This window comes from Scyliorhinus canicula, chromosome 15 (assembly GCF_902713615.1).
Source record: "Scyliorhinus canicula chromosome 15, sScyCan1.1, whole genome shotgun sequence".
Taxonomy (NCBI): domain Eukaryota; kingdom Metazoa; phylum Chordata; class Chondrichthyes; order Carcharhiniformes; family Scyliorhinidae; genus Scyliorhinus; species Scyliorhinus canicula.
The window spans coordinates 13,698,342-13,722,962 of NC_052160.1; the positions used below are offsets into that span (position 1 = coordinate 13,698,342).

Genomic DNA, 24,621 nt, shown 5'->3' on the forward strand with positions numbered 1-24,621 from the left:
GTGCTCAGTAGGAGCAAAACTGAAAAAGTGTCATGAAGCACACTGACGTTACCTGTGAGGGTTTCCCAACTTGGAACATTGGCTCGTGAGGGTGGAGTTTTGTTTTGATGTGAGGAGACAAGTGAAAACCCAGAGAGAATATAGCCCAGTCATCCTGTAACAATTATTAAAGACCATTTATTGAAGTAAAGACAAATAAACACAAACAGGACTACTCCACTCTCCCACAATTAAGATGAATTATTAAACACAGTTTATATAGAGCATATCCCTAGTTACAAAATATATCCATGATATCTGAACTCTGTAAGACTTTCCCTGTTCCCCAAACAACATCCAAATTGACTAACCAGCTATAGTTACCACACAATGCAGGAATGATACTCAAATCTGCGAACCGTCTTTTTCCTGCTCCAGCGATGATATTTTAAAACTGCCGTTACGAAGATTTTCGACACTTCCTTGGCTCTAAGAGCTTGTTGGCTGTAAACTTGGCCTTCAGGCTTGGGGGCTGGAATCTGGCCTGTCCGCTTTCTGAGACTGCTAGATGGTAACTGCCTCTTTTGCTTCTCAGGTCTTGATCAATTATACCTTTGTTATTCTTTGATTATGCTTTCTATGTATTCAGCCTTTTTGACTATGCATTAACAGATGTATATCTGGGACCTTCCCAATCATTTATAATCTGTTTCTCTTCCATTAATTATTATCTAATCTGCTGTCCTAAACTTGTTACCGGGAGAGACACATACCAATTGAAGCCCTTTGAATCCTATCTACTGCCATCTTCAGGCATTCATCTCACAACGGACAGTGGCCATGTGGGGGAGGGGTGGGGTTGCGTTGGGATAAACCAGGGGGACTAAATATCAGAAAACCAAAGGGAGGAATCAAGATGGAGGGGAAAGTTCACATTTTAAAGTGAAGAACTTAATATTGAGTGCAGAAGTTTGTTAACATGCCTAATCAGAAGATGAGGTATTATTCTTCCAGTTTGTGTTGGGTGTTGCTACAGCATTGCAGCAAAATGGTTTACATAGAATTTAAAGTGCAGAAGGAGGCCATTTGGCCCATCGAGTCTGCACCGGCTCTTGGAAAGAGCACCCTACCCCCTACCCAAGGTCAACACCTCCACCCTATCCCCATACCTCAGTAACCCCACCCAACACTAAGGGCAATTTTGGACACTAAGGGCAATTTAGCATGGCCAATCCACCTAACCCGCACATCTTTGGACTGTGGGAGGAAACCAGAGCAAACCCACACACACACAGGGAGGATGTGCAGACTCCTCACAGACAGTGACCCAAGCCGGAATCGAACCTTGGACCCTGGAGCTGTGAAGCAATTGTGCTATCCACAATGCTACCGTGCTGCCCCTTTGCAGCCAACAAAGTCAATTTGTAATGTAGTCACTGTTATATAGGAAATGCAGCAGTCAATTTGCACACAAGCTCCCACGACCAATTAATATGCTTACTTGCGGTGTAGATCGAGGGATAAATATTGGCCAAGACGCCTACAGGATACCCTGCTCTTCATCAAAATAGTGCAGTAGGTTCTTTTACATCCACCCGAACAGGCAGATGAGCCTTTTGTGTAACACCTCTTAAAGACAGCACCTCAACAGTGCAGCACTCTCAGTGTGATGGGGATTGTTACAAAACACAGATATTTCCAAAGCATGCCAATGTGAAAAGCGAACAATATCAATAAGCCGGGTTAGTATCAACAGTGGGACTGGAACATATACTATAGAAGCACAGAAAACAGGAGGAGGAGGAGGCCATTCGGCCCTTCGAGCCTGCTCCACCATTCGTTATGATCATGGCTGATCCTCCAACTCAATAACCTGATCCTGCCTTCGCCCCAAAGTGCTTTATCTAACTGCTTCTTGAAAACATGTTTTTAAAAAAATATTTTCATTCAAAATGTTTACATTATAAATATCCGAAAAGGAAGATAGAAACCCCTCCCCCCCCCGCCCCTTTACAGAAAAAATGAAAAAACAAAAATAAATAAACAAATGAACGTTAACCAATAAACAATAGTAAATCTCCAACCAAACATGAACATCCCCCCTCCCGCGTTGCTGCTGCTACTGACCCTCTCCTAACGCTCCGCCAGGAAGTCTAGGAACGGCTGCCACCGCCTGAAGAACCATTGCACAGATTCCCTTAACGCAAATTTCACCTTCTCCAATTTAATACACCCTGCCATGTCGTTAATCCAGGATTCCACACTCGAAGGTCTCACATCCTTCCACTGAAGCAGAATCCTTCACCGGGCTACCAGGGACGCAAAGGCCAGAATACCGGCTTCTTTCAGCTCCTGCACTCCCGGCTCATCCGACACCCCAAATATTGCGAGCCACCAGCCCGGCTTGACCCTGGAATTCACCACCCTTGACACCGTCCTCGCTATGCCCCTCCAGAACTCCTCTAACGCTGGGCATGCCCAGAACATGTGGATATGGTTTGATGGACCCCCCAAACACCTCGCACATCTATCCTCACTCCCAAAGAACCGGCTCAGCCTTGCCCCGGTCATATGCATCCTGTGCAGCACCTTAAATTGTGTAAGGCTGAGCCTAGCGCAAGAGGAGGAAGAATTTACTCTTCCCAAGGCAGCCGCCCACGTACCCTCATTGATCTCCTCCCCAGTTCCTCTTCCCACTTACTTTTTAACTCCTCCACTGGGGCCTCCTCCTCCTCCTGCATCACCTGATAAATTGCCGAAATCCTACCCTCTCCAACCCACAACCCCGACAGCACCCTATCCTGAACCCTGTGCACCGGCGGCAGCGGAAACTCCACCACCTGACGCCTAACGAACGCTTGAAAATATATTTTGACCTCAACTATTTTCTGTGGTAGCGAATTCCACAGGCTCACCACACTCTTGGGGGAAAAAATTCTCCTCATCTCTGCCCTAAACGGTCTATCCCGAGTCACTTTTAACGCTGTGTCAGATTTTGGTAACTAACAACGAAAGGGAAAATGCTGGAAAATCTCAGCAAGTCTGGCAGCATCTGTAGGGAGAGAAAAGAGCTAACGTTTCGAATCCAATGACTCTTAGTCAAAGCTAACAGACAAAGTGGGAAATATTTATTCTGTGGAGAGTTGCTTTTCTCTTTGATAACTAACAACTCTGGCACTAGACATCGGTTTAGATGGCACCAAGGTCAAGTTACAGAGGACTAAATACCATGGGGTATTAGGTTTACGGATTAAGTGCTCCATATCTGTGACCTTGTCCCTGGGTCTCCGTTCTCTACGAGGGCCGGTCAGCTCAGTTGGCTGGACGGCTGGTTTGTGATGTGGAGCAATCAATTCCTGTACCGGCTCAGGTTATTGCTGAAGGCCCCGCCTTCTAGCCATGGCCCTCACGGAGGTTAAAATCACCACCAGTCAGCCCTCAAAGGGGAGAGCAGACATAGGGGACCGTGGTGAAGTTTACATTCAGTCCCCACTTCCACGCACTCAAGGTAAAAGTTTTGAGGAACAGCAGGAATATTGACCAATGCAATGCCTTGCCGTCCCCTGAGCTTGTTGCCTTAGTAACATAACAGTGCGTTGCCACCCAGCAGGCAGCATGATCAATGGAAATTGCAAAATTGGTTATTGTTTGGTGCTTGATGGCCGGTGTGGACACAATGGGCCAAAGGGCCAGTTTCTGTGCTTTTTTTTTTGGAAACTCATGATTCTGCTGCCATCAATCTCAAAAGCTTTCCCTGGGATCGCCAGATCCAACCTGCTCAGCTGAGGTAAATCAAATTTTTCCCACTGGTTAAGTCATCTGTTTTGCACAGGAGCAAGTTACCTTCTTTTGTAAAGCTTTGGAGAATAGCAGCCGCCTTTTCTAATTTGACAATATTTTTATCTGTCGGTGACCGATTGCTCTGGTTCTTCAAACTCTGTGACTGGTTTCAAAAGTTTGTTCCATCACCGAAAAGGTTGAAGCGAGCAGCAAAAGGAAAACAAGGGATTTAAAGCCAACTTTGTACAAGATAAAACAGGCCATATAGATTGAAAGTCGAAAGACCAAAATAGCAGTTATTGGACAAATGCGACCTACTAGGGAATTCTTTAGGGCTGGTTTAGCTCACTGGCCTAAATCACTGGCTTTTAAAGCAGACTAAGCAGGCCAGCAGCACGGTTCGATTCCCGTACCAGCCTCCCCGGACAGGTGCCGGAATGTGGCGACTAGGGGCTTTTCACAGTAACTTCATTGAAGCCTACTCATGACAAGTGAATTTCATTTCATGGCAACGATGAGAGCTACTCCTGGCAGTTGAGAAACTTTATGAAAGATTAGCATTTTTATATAGCCTTGCAGTCAATGAAGTTTGAAGTGCTGTCAGTGTTATAATCTTGCACTTTGTTACCACAAAGGCATCTTTCACCATGAGTTGAAAACATATAAAAATTCTCCCTCCGTGTGTCTGAAATACTGTGCACATGGGGTGGGCCGAGGACTCGGGTACTATCCCGGCCCTGGGTCACTGTCCGTGTGGAGTTTGCACATTCTCCCTGTGTCTGCGTGGATCTGATGTGCAGCGTAGGTTGATTGGCCACGCTAAATTGCCCCTTAGTTGTAAAAAAAAATGGGTGCTCTAAATTTTTTTTTTTTTAAATGAAATATTGTACTCAATGAGTTATCTCAACAAAGAACTCCAATATTTTCACATAATGATCACCCAAGTTAGAGCTCGTTGATGGAACGGAGTCATTAAAGCAAGCTTTGATTGTGGGTATCAAAGTTAGAATGGTTTTGCAAATGCATTCAATATGTATTTCAGGATATTGAGTTTGTTAGTGAGGTTGATCTGCTATAGTTCTGGCACTGATCTTCAAGTTAAGAAAATATGTTCTTTGACCGTGGGCTGCTGATATGGCTGCATTTATTTCCCATCCCTCGTTGGCATAAGAAGGCAGTGAGTTTTGGTCTTGCAAGCTTGCCGTCCCGGTGGTGAAGGCGTTCCCACAATGATGGTAGATGAAGAGGTTCAGCAACAATGAAAGGATTGTGATGTGCGTTCAAGGAAGGTGTGGTGTATTTTGTGCAGGTGATATTGTTCCTATAACATTGCTGCTTTGTAGTCACAGGTAAAGAAAATGTTGTCATTACTATTCTAGTGCGATGTTGCAGTGCATCCTGTAAATCGTACACACTGCAGTCTCACTGTGCTCATGGGGGACGGGGGATGAATATTGAATTGAGTAGCAGAAGCATCGAGCAAGTGAATCGGTCTCAGGTGATGTCGAGCTTCTTTACTGCTGTTACAGCTGCACCTGTTGTGATGTTCTTTGCTTTGTGGATGAGGATGGCTTCAAAGTGCAGTGTCTCACAAAGAACATCAAGCCATGTTTTAAACAAAGCTTATTTTATTAACACTAGAACTAGCTAGATTCAAACGAATAATAATAATCTTTATTATTGTCATAAATAGGCTTACATTAACACTGCAATGAAGTTACTGTGAAAATCCCTGAGTCGCTACACTCCAGCACCCGTTCAGGTACTCAGAGGGAGAATTCAGAATGTCCAATTCACCTAACAAGCCCGTCTTTCGGGAGGAAACCAGAGTACCCGGAGGAAACCCACGGGGAGAAATTGCAGACTCTGCACAGACGGTGACCCAAGCCGGGAACCTGGTGCTGTGAAGCAATAGTGCAGTGCTAACCACTGTGCTACCATGCTGTCCACAACTTACTAAGATGCAAATATTGCAAAATACACTCAGACTATTATTCTATCTACAGAGCTTCTGAAAACACGACTACTCACTATCCCGCCTAATCACCTACACCCAGAATTAAAGGTATCACACGATTCACGTGTATGCTTTTGATCACCATCTAGTAGTTGGAAGCATTCACAGCAAATTGCTCACCCTTCATTTACCATACTATATACATTGGCAATACAGTTCAAGTATCAATTTAAGTGGGTTTACATCTTTCTTTCTTGTCGAATCGAGTATTCGAATGGGAAGACCGGTCATGGCAACATGGAACTGAAACAGCTGATGTTCTATTCTGGTTAACATGCCACAGAAAGGATTAAAAAAAACAGCTTTAATATAATGTTTTGAGACTTATCCATGTGATGCCATGCTAAAGTCATCCTTGAATATTTCTTTTGAGCTGCAAATTCATGCCCTGACATTGCAGCACTCCAACACCAGGTGGCACCATGATCTCCCAGATCAATTCCTCCCAGTGCCAAAAGAGAATACCGCTCCTTCAAAAACCATTGGTTCTGGCAGCCTCCCCAGTTTCAGCCCCTCCCTCCCGCAAACCTGCCTGCCTGTCTGTCTTCGACATCACAAGCCTCTTCCTTTTGGCCTATCGCTCCCAGGTTTCTGACATTCACCTTGCCCTTCTGCCCCGTTCTCAGCATATTAAAAGCACAATACTCAATGGGGTGAGGAGGCGCTGGAAAAAAATAATGGGGCGAGGGGAGATAGACTAAACTGGGGGCGAAAAAAAAGGACAAACGGGAAAAGAAATAGTACCGAGAGAACAAGGAAACAATAGAAACCCAGAAGAAAATCAGAGACGGGCAAAAAGAAGCAGGGTGATAGATCACGATGCATTTTGGACTATGCTCTGAACAACTCAATCAAGAAGTTTTACAGCACCAGGTTAAAGTCCAACAGGTTTGTTTCGAATCACTAGCTTTCGGAGCATAGCTCCTTCCTCAGGTGAGTCACCTGAGGAAGGAGCTGCACTCCAAAAGCTAGTGATTTTCAACAAAGCTGTTGGGATTTTTCACCTGGTGTTGTAAGACTTCTCACTGTGCCCACCCCAGTCCAACGCCAGCATCGCCACATCTTGGCTCTATCAAGGTTTACAGAAATTAAAATGGACATTACAATTCAAGTGACAGTATGAAATGCACTCCAACAATGTATAGTGTAAACATTTTCATATCCTTTATTGACAAGATTGGTCCATATAATTTTTGCCAAATGGCAAAATTTGATTTTGTTTAAAGGAAATTAACAATTAAATAGCAAGCAAATAGCAAAAACATAATATTTTTTAAATCTTGTAATGAAATTATTTTATGCAGTTCTTTGAACACCTGCTTCCCAGTACCAACAAAGGAGCACATAATTAAACACCGATAAAATTTATATCCATTCATCCTATATACTGATGAATGATTTTGCTTAAAAACTATTACTTAGAAGAAAAAAAGTTATCAAAAAAAGCATCCTAGTGCTCTAACAAATTCAACGCTGGCAACTCTCCTCTGAACAGTTTAAAAACCACTCAAATTGATTTGCCACATTACTGATCCCTATTCCTCTGCTGTTTCTGACTTCTTTAGATACTGAAAAGGCCGACAAATTCTGTATCCTTTAAATCTCACATTTATAGAAATCCAAAGTTTTTCCCCCATGTCTCAAGTATCTCAAATATTCTCTATTTTCTCATAGGAACATATCACAAAAAATATTCAAGTCCTTGCACTTTAATATATCCTATGATTTTTAAGTTGCACATCATCTTGAAGCAAGGCTGCAACTTTCAGCACCAACGCTGGTTGGCTGCAGCCTGCTGTTACACCAAAGTGCAGAGAATACTGCCACGCTCCTGCCTCTACTATACGCCACGTTCACAAGACCATAGTAGTTATTACTGTAGGAAAGTAAAGCAGGAGAACATCTCAAAGAATTACTGCTTATACGCCTTTTAGTTTTTGGGTTCAATTGAGAGACTGTCAATTTCTACCAGTAACACATTTCTGAAAATATACCATGGTTATTATATTAATTTAAGTCTTTAATCAAAAAATCAAATTTTCCAAAATCGTCATCATCCGGAGCAATCAAATGGTCTTTTTTGGCTTTGGCTAGTTTCTGTCTTAGAACTTCTCTTCGATCCATCCATTCTTGCAATTCTGCTTCACTATGAGCAAACTGGCAATTCTCATCATCTGCACAGGTACCTGTCTCATGCCTGCAATAAACAGAAACAGTCATTTATATTCCAATTGGTATTTTACTTTCAAAACACATTGCAAGGTTACAGACGCAATAACATTTTCAAATTAAGACCAAACAGGAGAATTCTCCTAATGCACTGTGGTGATCAAACCCAACGAATGAGACTAAGGTGGGGATAGATTAACTGAACGGGAGTCAGGCCCTTTGGGCATCTGAGGAACAATAAATGGACATAGTATTATAGAATTGCGATAGAATCTATAAACTAATGTTGCCTTTTCCATTTTGAAATGAAATGAAATGAAAATCACTTATTGTCACAAGTAGGCTTCAAATGAAGTTACTGTGAAAAGCCCCTAGTCGCCACATTCCGGTGCCTGTTTGGGGAGGCTGGTACGGGAATTGAACCGTGCTGCTGGCCTGCCTGGGTCTGCTTTAAAAGCCAGCGATTTAGCCCTGTGCTAAACAGCCCCATTTTAATATTTTATCTCAATTCCAATGTACTTTCATAATTCTGTAAGGCAATGATTAACCACCATTTGGAGGAAGTCATTGCGGAATAAATCTTTTAACTGTAAGACTGTAAATAGTACCGACAGAACTAAAAAGTGACTCTGCCTTAGCTGGCAGGTTGAAAACTGAAAATCTCAAGGAATTAAGAGGGATTTGAACGTGCCCTTTAATATCATAAAGCACAACTGAGTGGCTTCTACTGTGCCTGATCCATGTAAACAACATCAACCAAAAAGACTCCCAGAGTGGATGCGCCACTACTAATGAGATTAAGTACAAGTTATTACTACCCGCCACTATAAAGGCACTAAAGGTTCCGGCACAGTTCTATTTTACCTGAATACGGTAAACTAATTCCTTATTTCAAAATGAAATCAGATTATTTTGGTTGCCGAAACAGGAATTAAATGGATCCTTACATTTTACAAACACTGAACTGTCCTGTTGGAAAACGGTGTTGCCAGCAGTTTTGGTCATCCTCGCAGCTAAAAACTTTTTCCTTGTGTTTCTCAGAGGTTATGTGCTGCTGCCACTGCTTCTCGCTGTTACAGTTCTTCCCGCACAGCCAACAATGATAGCCGGTCTTCAAAGGAAAGATAATAGTGATTTCCTTTAAAAGCATTCCAACAATGAAGAAAATATCACACTTGGATATGGAGGGGAAAGCGATTAAGAATATGCAAAACGAAACGTATTTACTAGAGTTGATAGGAGGAATAGAAATCAAAACAAAACATTTTTTAAAGTCCAATTAATGATTTCCTGGGTAGAGTCCCGAAACCTGAATGGGAACTGCTAACAACTGCAGCAGAACAGAAGCAATAGATCTCTTAATCTTATTATATCTATGGAAAAAATGGCAAGTGCTAGAAGTACCAAAATCAGTCAGCATCTGAAAGATGAAGGAAGGGTGATATTTTGGGAAATCTGTTCATTATGAGAATCTTATCTGTATAAAGTGCTATTCATAAGAAAATAGCAAAAGTAACTCCCTTATTGGAAATGTGGGGGGGGGGGGGGGGGGGGGGGGAAAGAGACAGAAACTACAGGCCAATTAATTTAGCATCCGTCATAGGGAAAATAGAAGCTGTTATTAAATTATAGCAGGGCCCTTCGATAAATGCAAGGTAATCAGGCAGAGTCAACATGGTTTTGAGAGAGGAGAATCACGTTTAACAAATTTACTGACATTCTTTGATACAGTAACATGTGGTGTCGATTAAGGGGAGCCCGTGGGTGCAGTACTTTCCAGCAGGCATTTGATAAGGTGCCTCAAAGGTTATGGTGTAGAGTGTAACATGTTGGCATAGATAGAAGATTGACAAATAGGTATAAATGGGTCTTTCCCAGGTTGGTAGAATGTGAGAAGTGGTCGGCCGGCCCGCAGTGCCGGGGCCCGCAGTGCTGTGGCCCGCAGTGCCAGGGCGGTGGAAGGTGCAGTAGTATTGTCACTGGGCTAGCAATCCAGACACCCAGGGCAAGATCTGGAGACCCGGGTTCAAATCCCACCATGACAAAGAATGAAATGTAAATTCAATAAAAATCTAAAAGTCTAACGAATGACCATGAAGCCATTGTCGTAAAAACCCATCTGGCTGACTAATGTCCTTCAGAGAAGAAAATCTGCCGTCCTTACCTGGTCTGGCCTACATGTGACTCCAGATCCACAGCAATGTAGTTGACTCTCAAATGCCCTCTGAAATGGAGGGCAGTTAAGGATGGGCAATAAATGCTGGCTCCGCCAGCAACACCAACATCCCATTAATGAATACTTAACAACTTTTTACAATTTACAGAAATAACCTGGATGAAGGGACCAAAGATACGGTTGCTAAATTTGCTAATGTCACTCAGATAGACAGGAAGGTAAGTTGTGAAGAAGATGCAAGGAGGCTAGAAAAATATACAGATAGGTTAAGTGAGTAATTATCTGGCAAATGGAGTATAACGTAGGTAAATGTAAAAATATCCATTTTGCCAGGAAGAATAAAAAAGCTAATTATCTAAATGGTGAGAGATTGCAAAGCTCTGGGGTGCAGAGGGATCTGGGTGTCCTAGTACATGGATCACAAAAGGTTAGTACAGGTACAGCAAGTAATTAGGAAACCAAATAGAATGTTATCATTTATTGCAAGAGAAATTGGAATACAGAAGTAGAGGGGTTATGCTTCAGTTACACAGGGTACATCTGGAGTACCATGTAGATATTGGTCTCTTATTTAAGGAAGGTTGTAAATGCGTTGGAAGCAGTTGGGAAGATTTACCAGACTAATAACAGGAATGGGATTATTCTCTTTTGAGGAAAGGTGGGACAGGCTAGGCTTGTATCCGCTGGAGTTTAGAAGAGTAAGAGGCGACTCCATCAAAACACAAGATCCCGAGAGTCTCGACGGGATGGATGTGGAAAGGACGTTCCCTCTTGTGGGAGAAACTCAACTGGAGGGCCAGTGTTTAAAAATAAGGAGTCACCCATTGAAGACAGAGATGAGGATATTTTTTTTCTTTCGGTTAGTGAGTTTTTGGAACTCTCTTCCTCAAAGGTCGGTGGAACTAGAGTGATTGAATATTTTGAAGGCAGAGCCAAGCAGATTCGCAAGGGGGTGAAAGGTCAACTGGGGTAGTTGGGAGTATAGAATTCAGATTACAATCAGTTCAGCCATGATCTTAAGTGTATGGTGGAGCAAGCTCAGGGGGGTCAGGTTGGCTACTTCTGCTCTAGCCACCTTGTCTACCATCTCGGGCTTGGCTGTGGGTGGGCTGACCTATTGCCCCACTTAAGCAGGCAAGCAATGTCCCTTTCGTCACTCCTGGGCATCAAAGGCAGCCTCAGTAGGTTTATAACTTTGTGCTCATTTTTCACTGCAACAAACAGGGAAATTATGTAACCAACCGGAACCACTTTCAGAAACACTCCCAAAGTAAGCCATTCCATAACAGAGAAGAGCCATTAATGTTTCCTTCGAGATACGTCACAATCAGCTGTATGAAAGGATTGATTTCAGGGTTTCTTTATTAGTTGGATATAATGTACTTTGCCTCTACTTCCTGCCAAGAATTAGCGACTGCTTTATGATAACTATTTTCTTTAGTTTCTGTTGAGAACAGAAAAACTGGAATGTCAACTAAACACGATCTGTTAATCATAGTTTACAGAAAGCTAAACCATTTCCTTTTCCCCCTTTATAAGTTTTTCCCACTTGCCATCCGTTTTTCATTAATTCTTGGATCAGTAGCAGTGAAACGTAATATCCTTAAAGAGCAATTTCGGGCATAAACAACTGCCTCTCCCTAATAAACCCAGCCCCCGACAGTGCAGGAGGCCATCCGGCTCAATGAGCCAGCACCTCTGAAAGTGCACCTGATCTAGGCCCAAACCCCCACCCTATCCCCGTAACCCCACCTAGGGGCAATTTAAAATAGCCAATCCACCTAATCTGCACATTTTTGGATTGTGGATGCACCCGGGAGGAAACCCACACAGACACGGGGTGAACCACATAGACAGTGACCGAGGGCAGCAATTGAATCGGGTCCCTGGTGCTGTGAGGCAGCAGTGCTAACCATTGTGTCACCATGCCGCCCCACTTATACCCACATTATACTTTGCTAGTGAGCATATTGTCTTCCTATCATTGACCAATCTTGCATTACTCAGTGGTCTAGATTACAATCTGAAGTACAATTGCTTTTTCTTAAAAGTTGCTCAGCAATAGAGTGACTGATCTACTGGCATTTGCAATTTAATCACTTACCCCAAGCTCAGCATAGTCAGTTGGCATGTGGATTTGTTTGCCGTTTTCCTTTGGTGCATTAGTTGCTTCCTCTTTCTCTGGCTCCTGGTTCTTCAACCACAAATCATACAGTTGTTCCATGTCTAGAACTGGCAATGTTTAATTTAAAGTGGTACAGTGAAAAAGGAACTCAAGACACGCTAAATATAAACAACGATAAGCATCAATATCCAAAGCTGTTTCAGACTGGAAGATCGATCACTATATGACATGGTGGCGTAATTCTTTAAGTTACATCATGCACTGCTCAGCATTTTAAATGAGAACAATCATTCAGCGCAAGGCTCTCCACTGTAGAAACCTGTTCAATACAAGCATTATGCAGAAAATTGGGTATAAGTCTGTCAACCATAAGAAAGATATTTGTGGATCAGAACTATGTTTCTCACCTTACTTTTTAGAACTTTCAATTTTTGTCCGCAAAGAATGTATATTTGGTTGCAATATTAATAATTAGCACAATTAATTAATGGCCTCCAGCCACATTGAGATTTCTAATTTTGAAAAGTATGAAAAATTATGTATCATTGCAGCAGAGCAACACTGCCTTGTGTACTTAGGAAGCTGTAATAAGGGACCTTTTGTCGCATGTTTATGGCGATATGCAAAAGGAAATAAGAAGATAATTAGATTCCCAAATGAAAACATCGGCTTTGTTTCAACAGGAATTGCGGAACTATACTGTTTTGAGAATCGAAAATTGTTCTTGTGAAGAACAACCAATGACTTAAAATTCAACTCAAAAAATTACAGGTTACAAAGTATTTTTACAGTTTAAATCAAAACAATAAAGCTTCAATTAGTACTCACTGTTACTGTCTTTCATAGAGGTCCACATATCTTTTTCCTCAAGACTGTGGGCAAATGAGCAGTTCCCAATGTACGTACATTTCTTGCCTTTCGCTATATGCATGCACAACTGAAAGAGTCACAAAAGGAAGCTTAATTTGGAACAACACATTTATACAAATATATTATTTAAAATAAATTATTCAAAAGACTTACATCAAATTGTTGTGGAATTGGTTTCTTTGACGGCAGAGGACGTATGGTTGTCCATTTCTTACGTTCGTTGGACATCACTAATAGCACACGACGTTCTTTGGTCCAACTTTCAACGTTTAAAAGAATGTTACATTTTAGACACAGGACGATATTAGAAGCGATCTCAAGGTTTCCTTTCTAGTAGCATTTGCCCATTGTGATAACAATGTTTACACAAGGACTAGATAAAACAGGTGATGATAATAAGTGGCTTCTTCAGAGGTAAATGTTAAAAACTGGTGTGTTCCAGTAGTTTGCTACGATATTGAGGTAATTTCCACACAGCAGTGTGGATAAAATGCGGATCATGGGCTTGGGTTCAAAGGGACATCTCAACACACTGGCGCAAAAATGCAATGGCTCAAAAACTGCTGTCAACATAGTGGCTAGACTAATAACTCAAAATAACCGCAAGACTATTTGGGCTCATCAATATTTAGGTGCAAATAGTTCGGCAACTTCAGCTGAGGGCAGCTACATGATTTAAGTGTGGAAATCAAAAAGTTACTGTGGAGCTATGACGTTCTGCTGCTAGTTTCACGAAAAAAGCATCTTGCTGTCTGCTCCCCAACTCCAATGCATTGAGCAACATGAAGATCCGACACTGACATGCTAGATACAAGTAAATTTGCCACAGGTAGTTAAGTCTTTTCAAGTTCAACAGCCCTTTTAATGACGAGTGTTAATTCCTGCCAGACAACCTACGGCACTGAAAATCAACTATTAAACTGTTCAGTTTTCATTATACAATTGTTTTACTTTCTCTTTCAGTCCCTTCTCTCTCTCTCTCTCTCCTCAATCCAAGCTTTTCCTTCCCCTTATTCTCTGTGTGTCTGTTTTTAACATGGAATTCACCATTTTAATCGACACATGCTTATTACATGGGTTACTTTCAGAATCCTTCAATCTGATTGGTTGAGGGGATCACAGTATCTTGCCCTGTTCACCCAGAGGACAGCGCATCTCTTCCATTCATAACTTCCAGCAACTCTCAGCACAAAATATTGCTGACATTGCACATCTAACTAAAGGTGGGTGTCATTCATTAGCCCAAAATTTATTCTGGTAGGGAAATGCATCACTGTGCCTCTTTGTAAACAGCAGAATTAACAGTGACCAAGCCACAATCTCAAGATTTTCCAACCTCAAGTTATGAACGTCATGAAAACAGTTTATAGTATCTTAAAAAACACTGATAGTTAATCCATTATACAACTAATCCCTAGATTAGCTGTTCACAGCTGCTTGCAGAAGCAAGTGATGTACTATTAGAAATGTAGGAATCAGTATAAGCAATCAACAGCAATAAGCCGATTGCTAAAAGTTATCGGCGGTGCAAGACTGCAATTACTCAACAGTATTTGTTCAGGAACACGTATTGTTTGACCGAGTTACAATAGGTCTGATGATTTAACTACTTACGGGTGTCTTGCTTTTGCACTGCAGTATTTTCGGTTCCTGTCTGACTCACTGACTTGCCCATTCCTCCAACACTGTCCACAAACGAACTTCAGCTTTAAGTTGAGGTTTCTAGATTTCGTCGTGCCTAGAGGTATCTTGAAAAGAGAAACTAGCTGATAAAGGACAATTCATCTCAACCCAGACAGTGCAGTCTAATAATAATCTTTATTCGTGTCACAAGTAGGCTTACATCAACACTGCAATGAAGTTACTGTGAAAGTCTCCGAGTCGGCTCATCCCGGCGCCTGTTCGGCTACACCGAGGGAGAATTCAGAATGTCCAATTCACCTAACAGCACGCCTTTCGGGAGTTGTGGGAGGAAACCGGAGCACCCGGAGGAAACCCACGCAGACAAGGGGAGAATGTGCAGACTCCGCACAGGCAGTGACCCAAGCTGGGAATCTAACCTGGGACCCTGGCGCTGTGAAGCAACAGTGCTAATCGCTTAATATTTCCTTCTATTACCTCTTAACTGGTGTGACCAGAACTCCTTATAAAGCTGTGAAAAGCTGAATTTTGAATTGCAGTATGATCCTGCACCAGAGCTGTACTAGCCCAATATACTTGAGAAACATCACTGTAATGGTTCTCTTATTGAGAAAGTGATTATTTCCTTCCCATTAATTTTTGAGATGCACGTATAGCATTATAGCCACAAGCTTACCTACAGGTTCATTTGAATAGAATGCCATTTATAGCTAATATCCAGTCAACAAGAGCTACGCAAACATATCCTAATTTATACAGTACTAGAATTTTGATCAATTGCCTCAAGTATCACAAATGAAACAGCAAGCGTACTAAAATAGTGGCACAGAGTGGAGTCAGTCACAGTAGTCCCATTTAGTTCCTAATCTTGGATGTGCTGCTATGGCAATATATCTTCTCGCTGCGGGAAGGAATCAATCTTTGGCAGGCACTGCTGGTTGTAGTATACACATTGGTAAAAGTCTATCAACGGGTAAGCTAAGTTTAGATACCAGTTTAGAAGAGATCCAGACCAAGCAATACCTGTGCAAGAATTAGAAATAGGATTTTATATCCTCCAAACCACCTGCCAGAACATGCTATGTGGCTATGGGTAAGCAGTTAATCCATGGTTGAGCAGTACTGCATTAAAAATAAAAGACTGTTGTTTCTTTATATGCAAGACATTAGAAAAGTATTAGAAGAAAGATATTAGAAGAAAAATATTAGACGAAGATAAAGGAAATCGAGTCAGAAATCTTGAATGTGGAATAGCAAAATGTGATGGAATGTTGACTCCATTTCAGCACAGCACCGTGGTGAAATTTCGTCATTCCATTTTCACTTATTGCAATGGGTTTCAGTAGTTTACAGTTGGGATTTTTAAATTGTTCCCCATTCTCATTACATTAGTGCCTGAATTCCAAGAGTAAGGATACAACTTCAATTCTTGCTTTCTTGTAAACTTTATGATGCAATTTGAAAAGAATTTACATCCCTGACATTTGTTGGGAGTTAGCTCCAGCCCCATATTTTAATACCAAATGATGATTATCACCAATAGAAGGCTCCTAATACATCGCCTATGGAGGTGTACAGTGCTGTGGCTTCTGTTCAGCGATCACTTCAGGAGCTGGAGACTGTTTCCAGTTCTCCTGGCCAGCAAAGAGGCCATCACCTCGTCTGAGAAAGCTTTTTTCGATCATCTCTCCTCCATCTCCTGTATTACCTAGATGATCAGACGTTTGCCATTTACATCCCCTTGTTTCTGCCAATGTGTGTCCCCGTTGTGCTATCCCTGTTGAAGACTGGCAAGGGGCTTAAATGGCGAAAAGAAGGTGGATTGAGAAGACAGTGCACTGATTCTGAGGAACTAACGGCTCCTCATGGACACAGGACATCCCAATTATTAAAGACTATTGAATGATAGGGACCAAAGGGGTGTAAATGTTTTAGATTTTGTTCAGTTTAATTTATTGGGAGAAGTTATCCTCTTTCCTGAATGCAATGGAATCATGATGTAATGGAGTTCCATGGATGCTTACAGCCCTCTAACCTCACTGTACTGGGTAGCACGGTAGCACAGTGGTTAGCACAGTTGTTTCACAGCTCCAGGGTCCCAGGTTCGATTCCCGGCTTGTCACTGTCTGTGTGGAGTCTGCACGTTCTCCCTGTGTTTGCATGGATTACCTCCGGGTGCTCCGGTTTCCTCCCACAGCCCAAAGATGTGCAGGTTAGGTGGATTGCAATTTAGGTGCAAAATTGTCCTTTGTGTCCAAAAATGGTTAGGTGGGGTTACGGGGTTAGGGTGGAGGTGTGGGGAAAAGGTGAGGTATGGGCATGGGTACGGTCCTCTTTCAACTGCCGGTGCGGGCTCGATGGGCCGAATGGTCTCCTTCTGCACTGCAAATTCTATATTCTTAATACCCACCAAGTGATTTGACAGCACGAATGCCACATAGAAACATTGACAATAGGATTTTAGTGCCGTGCAAAAATATATCAAGCCTGATACTGGAACGAGCATTTGAATGCTGCCTGCTTCCAGAACACTCATGTGATGAATGTAGGAAATTGCTATTTGTTGCAATAGTGACATTAAAACTCTGGTTTAAGATACATACAAGCAGTATGTCTGCTAAAGCTGTGATTAAAGGGTCATTATAAATGAGATAATCATTGATTTTTAATCATTTGCTTGTTTACAGATAGATGGCGAATGGAACATTTGATTTTAGGGGATCCCTGGGGTGTAGATAATTTATGAGGGATGGTGCTTAGTCCTGGATAAACAGGTCATGGGATTTGATTGTTAACTTTATTTATTAGTGGTCTTTGAACTGTGTTTGCTTAATTGGAATATATATATTATATGTAGTTGCTTGTGTAGTAAGTAAGTTAAAGGTTTTCCTTTTATTTAATAACTGTTTGAATGGTTAATTGTAAAGCTGTTACTTTGTTGCTAACTAAAGTTTGGTTTAATATAAAAAGATACCTATTGGTCAATGTTATCACTCTGTGGCAAAGTATCCTTTCCTCACAGTTTTACAAATTGCAAATTGTTGGGTTTCTCATGCAGGATCCGAACACCAGTATGTAGCTCGAATTTCAGAAGTTCAAGATCTACAACAACGTAAACAGTAACTGGAATTGGTATGTCAGATTGACTGCAACAATGGGCTGGATTCTCCGCTGCCCGACCCCAGCAGCGAGAATTGCAATCAGGCGGAGAGAGAATATTGGGTGAAACAAAAATCGGAATTTGGGCCCGGCGCCAATTCCGACGCGATGCACCGGTTCCCCGCTGGCACAGGCAGCGAGGTTTACACCCCTTGGAAATCCGTCATTTACATGTATTCGAATGTGATTCACGGGTTGGACACTGCATGCTCCATCCCTCTCTGGGCGTGAATTGGTGCCAGTACTTACAAGCGGGGGGTGGACGCCATGGCATTGAAAGGGAGCGAGAAGTGAAGAATTCTGGGGCCTTGCTGTCCGGACTGCAGGGAGAAGCGGAGAACGATTTGTCTGTGCATTCAGGGTGTTCCTCTCGGGTTCGGGGTGGCCTGGCTCAGACTGCCTTGCAGCAGTATGCTATTTAAACACACCCTTCTGGTGCAACTTGCAGGGTCCTAGTTGTTCACACTGCTTACGGCTCACTGTATCCTGGCCATGTGGGAACCCACCCAGCCTATCCCTTCTGGGAAACCAACCCAGCAGTATCATCAATGGGAGCGTGGCTATGGCAACCTTCCTGGTACACAGCCCCTCTCAGAGTAGAAGCCTCACCAATGACATTATCAGCTAGCCCACCCCTCAGGACCACGAGCTGTCTGCAACCCCTGCCTGTCCAATGTGTCCCTGCTCCCATCCATCCTTCCTCCAGCCAGGAAACCCGACCAGTTCTTTGTCACAACCCATTTGTTACACCCAGCCCCCACATCACACTGCAGCGAAGCACCCAGTAGACGCACACTTTCCTCGCTCACCCTCATCTGTAGGACCTGCCCGCACACAAGTCTCGAAGCATGGAGGCCAAGTTGCCACCCTGCTGGTGGTACAACACACGGTCCGCCAGTGAATGGACCCCACTAGGGGAAACAGGTCAGGGGCCACAGAGCCTATTGCAGCCACTGATAACCCTGTTGATAGGGACGGGTGGTGAGGATAAAGGATCCTCAAATCACAGGACAGGTGCTACTAACTGCGGACTACAACATATCGATGTGGCCGGGTACCGTGTTGAGGGTGCCACAGCAGTACAACTCAGGGTGACCATGGAACCGTTGGCTTTGGATGGTCACGGGAATCTTCATCTTTACAACATTCTCTGACTTCATCCCTCGCCCCTGCAGAGACATAAGATTTTGGCGCACAGCCAGCCATGCTCACTGTCTACCTGGTCGCTGCTGCTGTTGTGGGTGCACGGAGGCCCCCTTGGCCAGCCCAGGGAGGACCCTGCGCAAGAGGAACCTGCCCCAAAGAGCAGAGGCCAGCTGGTGAGGCTGAAGTGCCAGCCAATCAACTGGCCGAGGAGAAGGAAGTGCGAAGGAGACGCCCCATCAGGCCATACTGTCGGCGCCAGCCCTTCGAGGAGCTGCCAGACAGCCTGTGCCAACTCACCAGGTAGACCATGCATCACTCGTGCTAAATGGTGGCGCACCTGGCAGATCAGAGGGGTTTGAGGAAGACACCTGCTCGTGGTGGCTGTCATAGCGATGGTCGGCCTAAACCTTTATGCCTCTGCCTCATTCCAGGACTCGAGGATTTCACAAACTTCTGTGCACAGGTGCCCTACGTGCCCAGGCATCGGACTATATCACCTTCAATATAGACCATGCCCACCAGGATGCCAAGCCTAAGGGGATCATTCAACTTCCAGCATTACGTGCCCGTCCTCCTGGAGATGCTGGCAGTACTGACTGCCTCTGTCACCTCTTCCCAGGCGCTCTTCAGGAGGGCGGACTATAGTGTCCACCCACCCTGGAGAAGAGGATGTCCCTCTTCTCCTCAATGGCATCGAGCAGTCATTCCACTTCTGCCTCCTGAATTAGAGGGTTTTTTTTTGTTGGGGGGGGGGGGGTGGGGGGAGAGGAAGAGGGCAGGTCGTCGCTGAGCGATCGTCTGGGCTGGAATGAGTGTGTGGTGAGTAGAGCGCTTACCAGCTGCTCCAACTTACATGAAATGAAAATCGCTTATTGTCACGAGTAGGCTTCAAATGAAGTTACTGTGAAAAGCCCCTAGTCGCCACATTCCGGCGCCTGTTCGGGGAGGCTGTTACGGGAATCGAACCGTGCTGCTGGCCCGCTTGGTCTGCTTTCAAAGCCAGCGATTTAGCCCTGTGCTCATAGAAACATACATGGAAAATAGAAGCAGCAGGATGCCATTCGGCCCTTCAAACATGCTCCCGCCACTGATCATCATGGCTGATAATCAAATTCGGTACTCTGATCCTGCAGAGCCCCCCCCCTCCCCCATATTCCTTTAGCCCCAAGAGCTATATCTAATTCCTTCTTGAAATTACACAACTACTTTCTATGGTAGTGAATTCCACAGATTCACCACTCTCTGGGTGAAGAAATTTCTCCTCACCTCAGTACTAGGTTTACCCCTTATTCTCAAACTATGACTCCTAGTTCTGGACTCCCCCACCATCAGGAACATTCTTTCTGAATCTACCCAGTCTAATCTTGTTGGAATTTTTTAACTTTCAATGAAATCCCCTCTCACTCATCTGAAAGTCAATGAATATAATCCTAACCAAATTTCTCTCCTTCTCTGACAGCCCTGCCACCCCAGCTTGGTAAACTCTTCGCTGCACACACTCTGTAGGAAGAACATCAAAATTGCACACAATATTCCAGGTGTGGCCTTACCAACTCCCAGTACAATTGCAGTAAAGCATCCCTGTTCCAAAAAATCAAATTCTCTCACTATGAAGTCCAACATATTATTTGTCTGCTCTACTGTCTGCTGTACCGGCATACTTACTTTCAGCAACTGATGCACGAGGACACCAAGGTCTCGCTGAGTAACCAGCTCTCTCAATTTACACCCATTCAAGTAATAATCTGCCTTCCTATTTTTGCTAGCGACATGGATAATGTAGCCACCTAAAATGGATGCTGAGCTACAAAATAGGTCAACCGCTAAGACTGCTGGGAAACAGACAGTTTAGCCAGAACAGCAGTCTGCAAAGAGCAGTTTGCATTCTGCAGCAGCAGAAACCAGTTTGGGCTCAGGTGAGAAGACCTTAGCTAGGTGCAAATGGCAAAACGCTTTGCATGCTAATGAGGCCATCAGACTTGAACACCCACACAATAGATACATTTGGTTCTGAATGGACACATTCTAATCAAGGCCCAGACATCGAGGCACCAGAAACCTCCAAACAAAAGGACATAAGAAACGCCCCCCCCATCACGGAGACCCCCTCGCATTGGGGAATTAAAACAGTATCGATGAGGAATTGACCCAATAGGTAAAGCCCGCCCAAGAAGAGGGAAGGACAATGGAATCCCTATAAAAGACAGGGACCTCGTGTTGTCCGGTCTGTTTTGTGCTCCGGCTTAACTTCGATCAAGGTCTGTTTTTCCGTGCTCCGGCTCTGACCACGACTTTGAAGATCCACTGACTCCAGCCGTTGAGCACCAGCGGCCGAACCGTAAGTGCCAGTACGACGCTCGCTACGCGAACTAAGCCCGCTAGAACCCCCAGTGACCAGAACGCTTGCTGAAGGTTGCAGCCCAAGACCAGGACGAAGGCCTCGCTCCCTGACCTTGCCTGTTCCTGTTAGATAAGTATTCTGATTACTTTAGTTTAGTCATAGCTTAGTCTCTTAGTGTGTGCATGAATATTTATTATTACTGTATAATAAATATTATCGTTTGGACCTTACTAATCGGTGTATCGTCTTTATTACTTTGAACTTGACCTTGGAATACTAGTGACGTTGTCTATACGGCAACTGGCGACTCCTAAAGCTGAATAAATACATACAACAGAGCCTAGCGGTGTTAAGCACTTGGAAGTTAATACAACCCAATAAACGCGTTTTACGCCCATAGTAAAACGTGCAACAATAACCTCACATTTATCCACATTATATACATCTGCAATGCATTTGCCCACTCAGTCTGTCCAAATCCCGCTGAAGCATCTCTGCATCCGCCTCACAGCTCACCATTCCACCCAGCTTTGCATCATCTGCACATTTGGGGTTAATACATTATTTCTCTTATTCAAATCGTTAATACGTAATGTAAACAGCTGGGGTCCTAGCCCTGATCCCTGTGGTGCCACATTAGTCACTGTCTGCCATTTGGAAAAAGACCCATTTATTCCAACTCTTCTCTTCCTGTCTGCTAACCAGCTTTCTATCCATCTCAAGACATGACTGCACTTCCATGCGCTCTAACTATACTTGGTAATCTGCTAAGTGAGAGTCGATGGCCTTCTGAAAGTCTAAATAAACCACATCCACTGGTTCTCCCTGGTCAATTCTACTAGCTAAATCTTCAAAGAATTCCAGTAGATTTGTCAAGCACGATTTCCCTTTCGTAAATCCATGCTTACTTTGTCTTAGTATACCGCTGCTTTCTAAATGCCGTACTATGGAATCCTTGATAATTTACGCTACCAACTTACCCACGACCTAATGACTCACTGGTCTATAGTTTCCAGTTTTGAATAGCAGGTTTACATTAGCTACCCTCCAATCTGTAGCAGCCATTCCAGAGTCCAAAGAATTTTGTAAAATGACCACTAATGGATCTACAATTTCTAGAGCCACTTCTTTTAAGTACTCTCGGGGGCTCTGGAGATATAGCAGCCTATAATCCCTTCAATTTCCGGAACGTCATTTCTGCACTAATACAGATTTCCATCAGCTCCTCACCGAAACTTGTGTTTTTCCAGAACTTCTGGGACATTAATCATGTCTTTCTTTGTGAAGACAGAAGCAAAGTATGGCTTTAGTTTCTCAGCAATTGTCCAGCTCAATTTATAACCAGCTTTTCATTGCTTTTGTACAGAGCAGATCTTGGATCGAAAGCAGAAGAACAAATAGGTAGAAAAACAGGTTAATAGCTGGAAACGGTCACTTTTACATGCGAGATGGGATTGACGGTTTGGGTCAGGGTTTTTCCAAAGTGCGGGTCACGGGCGGGTGTTCGGAGGGTTGCGGTGTGATTCGTCACGCTGTTCCCAACTGCAGAAGCGCCCAACAGCTGCTACCAGCTTTTACATTGAGGATGATGGCTGCTGCCACCTTTTAAATATAAATAAATATGGCTGTGTGGAGTCTTCCGACCAGAAGCGGCACAGAGGGCAGGTCACATGCCCTGAACGCACAAAGATCATAGAATTTACAGTGCAGAAGGAGGCGATTTGGCCCATTGAGTCTGTACTGGCCCATGGAAAGATCACTCTACCTAAACCCACACCATCCCAGTATCCCCGTAACCCCATCTAACCGTGGCTAATCCACCTAACCTGCACATCTTTGGACTGTGGGAGGAAACCGGAGCACAAGGAGGAAACCCACGCACACACGGGGAGAACGTCAAATGCCCTCCAGGTATGTGCTTTTGGCACCAAATCACGGAGCAGTGCTGCTTCCATTTTCCAACTGCTGGCAATAATGAAAATGGAGTAGGAGAGGCTCTCAACAGAATCCGCTGGAGAGAGCTGCACAGGAGAGTTCAGGGCAGGACAGGGCAATGCTAGTATTAGCTCCGTACAAAGCTCCAGGTCGTCTGGATAACAGCCTCGAGAGAAGTTAGCTCGGGAACAAAGTGGTATAAAGATGATTTCTTGAGGCATGAGTCAACTGTGCCAATGCAGAGAAGTGCTGGCAAATGAGAGGAGAATTTTGAAAGACGTGGGTGAAAAATTCCTTTTGTGGTTGAGACCCCAGAGTCAGTTATTAAATTACAGCTGACTCCAAATGAAAAGACTACACTGCTGTAGCTGACCTGTAATACCACATTAAAAACACACCAAAAGTCCATGAGGCTTTCAGCATTCTGGTGTAGTGTCTCCCAGGTGTAACCAATGCGGAGTAAAACACACGTTTTGTGCTATTGCCCTTTACGACGACCTACATGTGAGAGGTTGGGTTTTCTGCTTTCATACAGATGAAGACGGCACAAAGGAACTGGCTGAAGGCTGCACCTGACATGCGCGCATTGCCCTCTCCTCCTTTGAACCTTTTTAAAAGATTAATTCATGGGATGTGGGCATCACTGTATGGGCTGGAATTTATTGCCCATCCTGAGGGCGATTAAATGTCAGCCACATTGCTGCGGGTCTGTAATCATATGTAGGCCAGACTGGGGGGGACAGCAGATTTCCTGCAACAAAGGATATTCGTGGCACAGATGGGTTTTTAAAGAAATGATAATCAAAGATGATTTCATGGTCATCATTAGACTTTTCCAGATTTCTATCCCCGTTGAATTCAAATTTCACCATCTGCCAAGGAGGGATTCAAACTCAGGTCCCCAGAATTTAAAGGTTAAACTTTGTTTTGATATTCTCCTGTGGAACACCACAGAAATAGAACACATATCACACATACCTGAAGTTATCACCATATTGTAACTTAACGACTCACAGATTGAATCACTTGTCTATCAAATTCTGGCACATTTGACACCAAACAGGTCTGTCCTCCGCTAGTATTTATTGCTGCACTCAATTCAATCAATGAAAAATGATGCAAGTATTTTACAATCTATATATTTTTTTAAATTTAGAGTATCCAATTATTTTTTCCAATTAAGGGTCAATTTAGCATGGCCAATCCACCTATCCTGCACATCTTTTGGGTTGTGATCACGGGATATGACCAATCTGCTTTTTCAAGATCGTAGCCGATTCCTG

At 43.5% G+C, this 24,621-nt stretch overlaps 1 protein-coding gene across 5 annotated transcripts in view; it reads right to left on the bottom strand.

Moving 5' to 3' along the window:
- Nucleotides 1–6,918: 6,918 nt before the first annotated feature.
- The window catches only part of zc3h7a (zinc finger CCCH-type containing 7A), a 115,691-nt gene continuing 97,988 nt past the window's right edge, over nucleotides 6,919–24,621 (bottom strand). For all 5 annotated transcript variants that reach the window (XM_038819672.1, XM_038819668.1, XM_038819669.1 and 2 more), the window contains exons 18-23: nucleotides 14,731–14,864; nucleotides 13,270–13,375; nucleotides 13,075–13,183; nucleotides 12,226–12,353; nucleotides 8,893–9,056; nucleotides 6,919–7,973 (exon numbers count right to left, since the gene is read on the bottom strand). In XM_038819672.1, coding sequence (XP_038675600.1) covers nucleotides 7,784–7,973; nucleotides 8,893–9,056; nucleotides 12,226–12,353; nucleotides 13,075–13,183; nucleotides 13,270–13,375; nucleotides 14,731–14,864 — 831 coding nt within the window. In that variant the 3' untranslated portion in view covers nucleotides 6,919–7,783. The remainder of the gene's footprint in view (nucleotides 7,974–8,892; nucleotides 9,057–12,225; nucleotides 12,354–13,074; nucleotides 13,184–13,269; nucleotides 13,376–14,730; nucleotides 14,865–24,621) is intronic.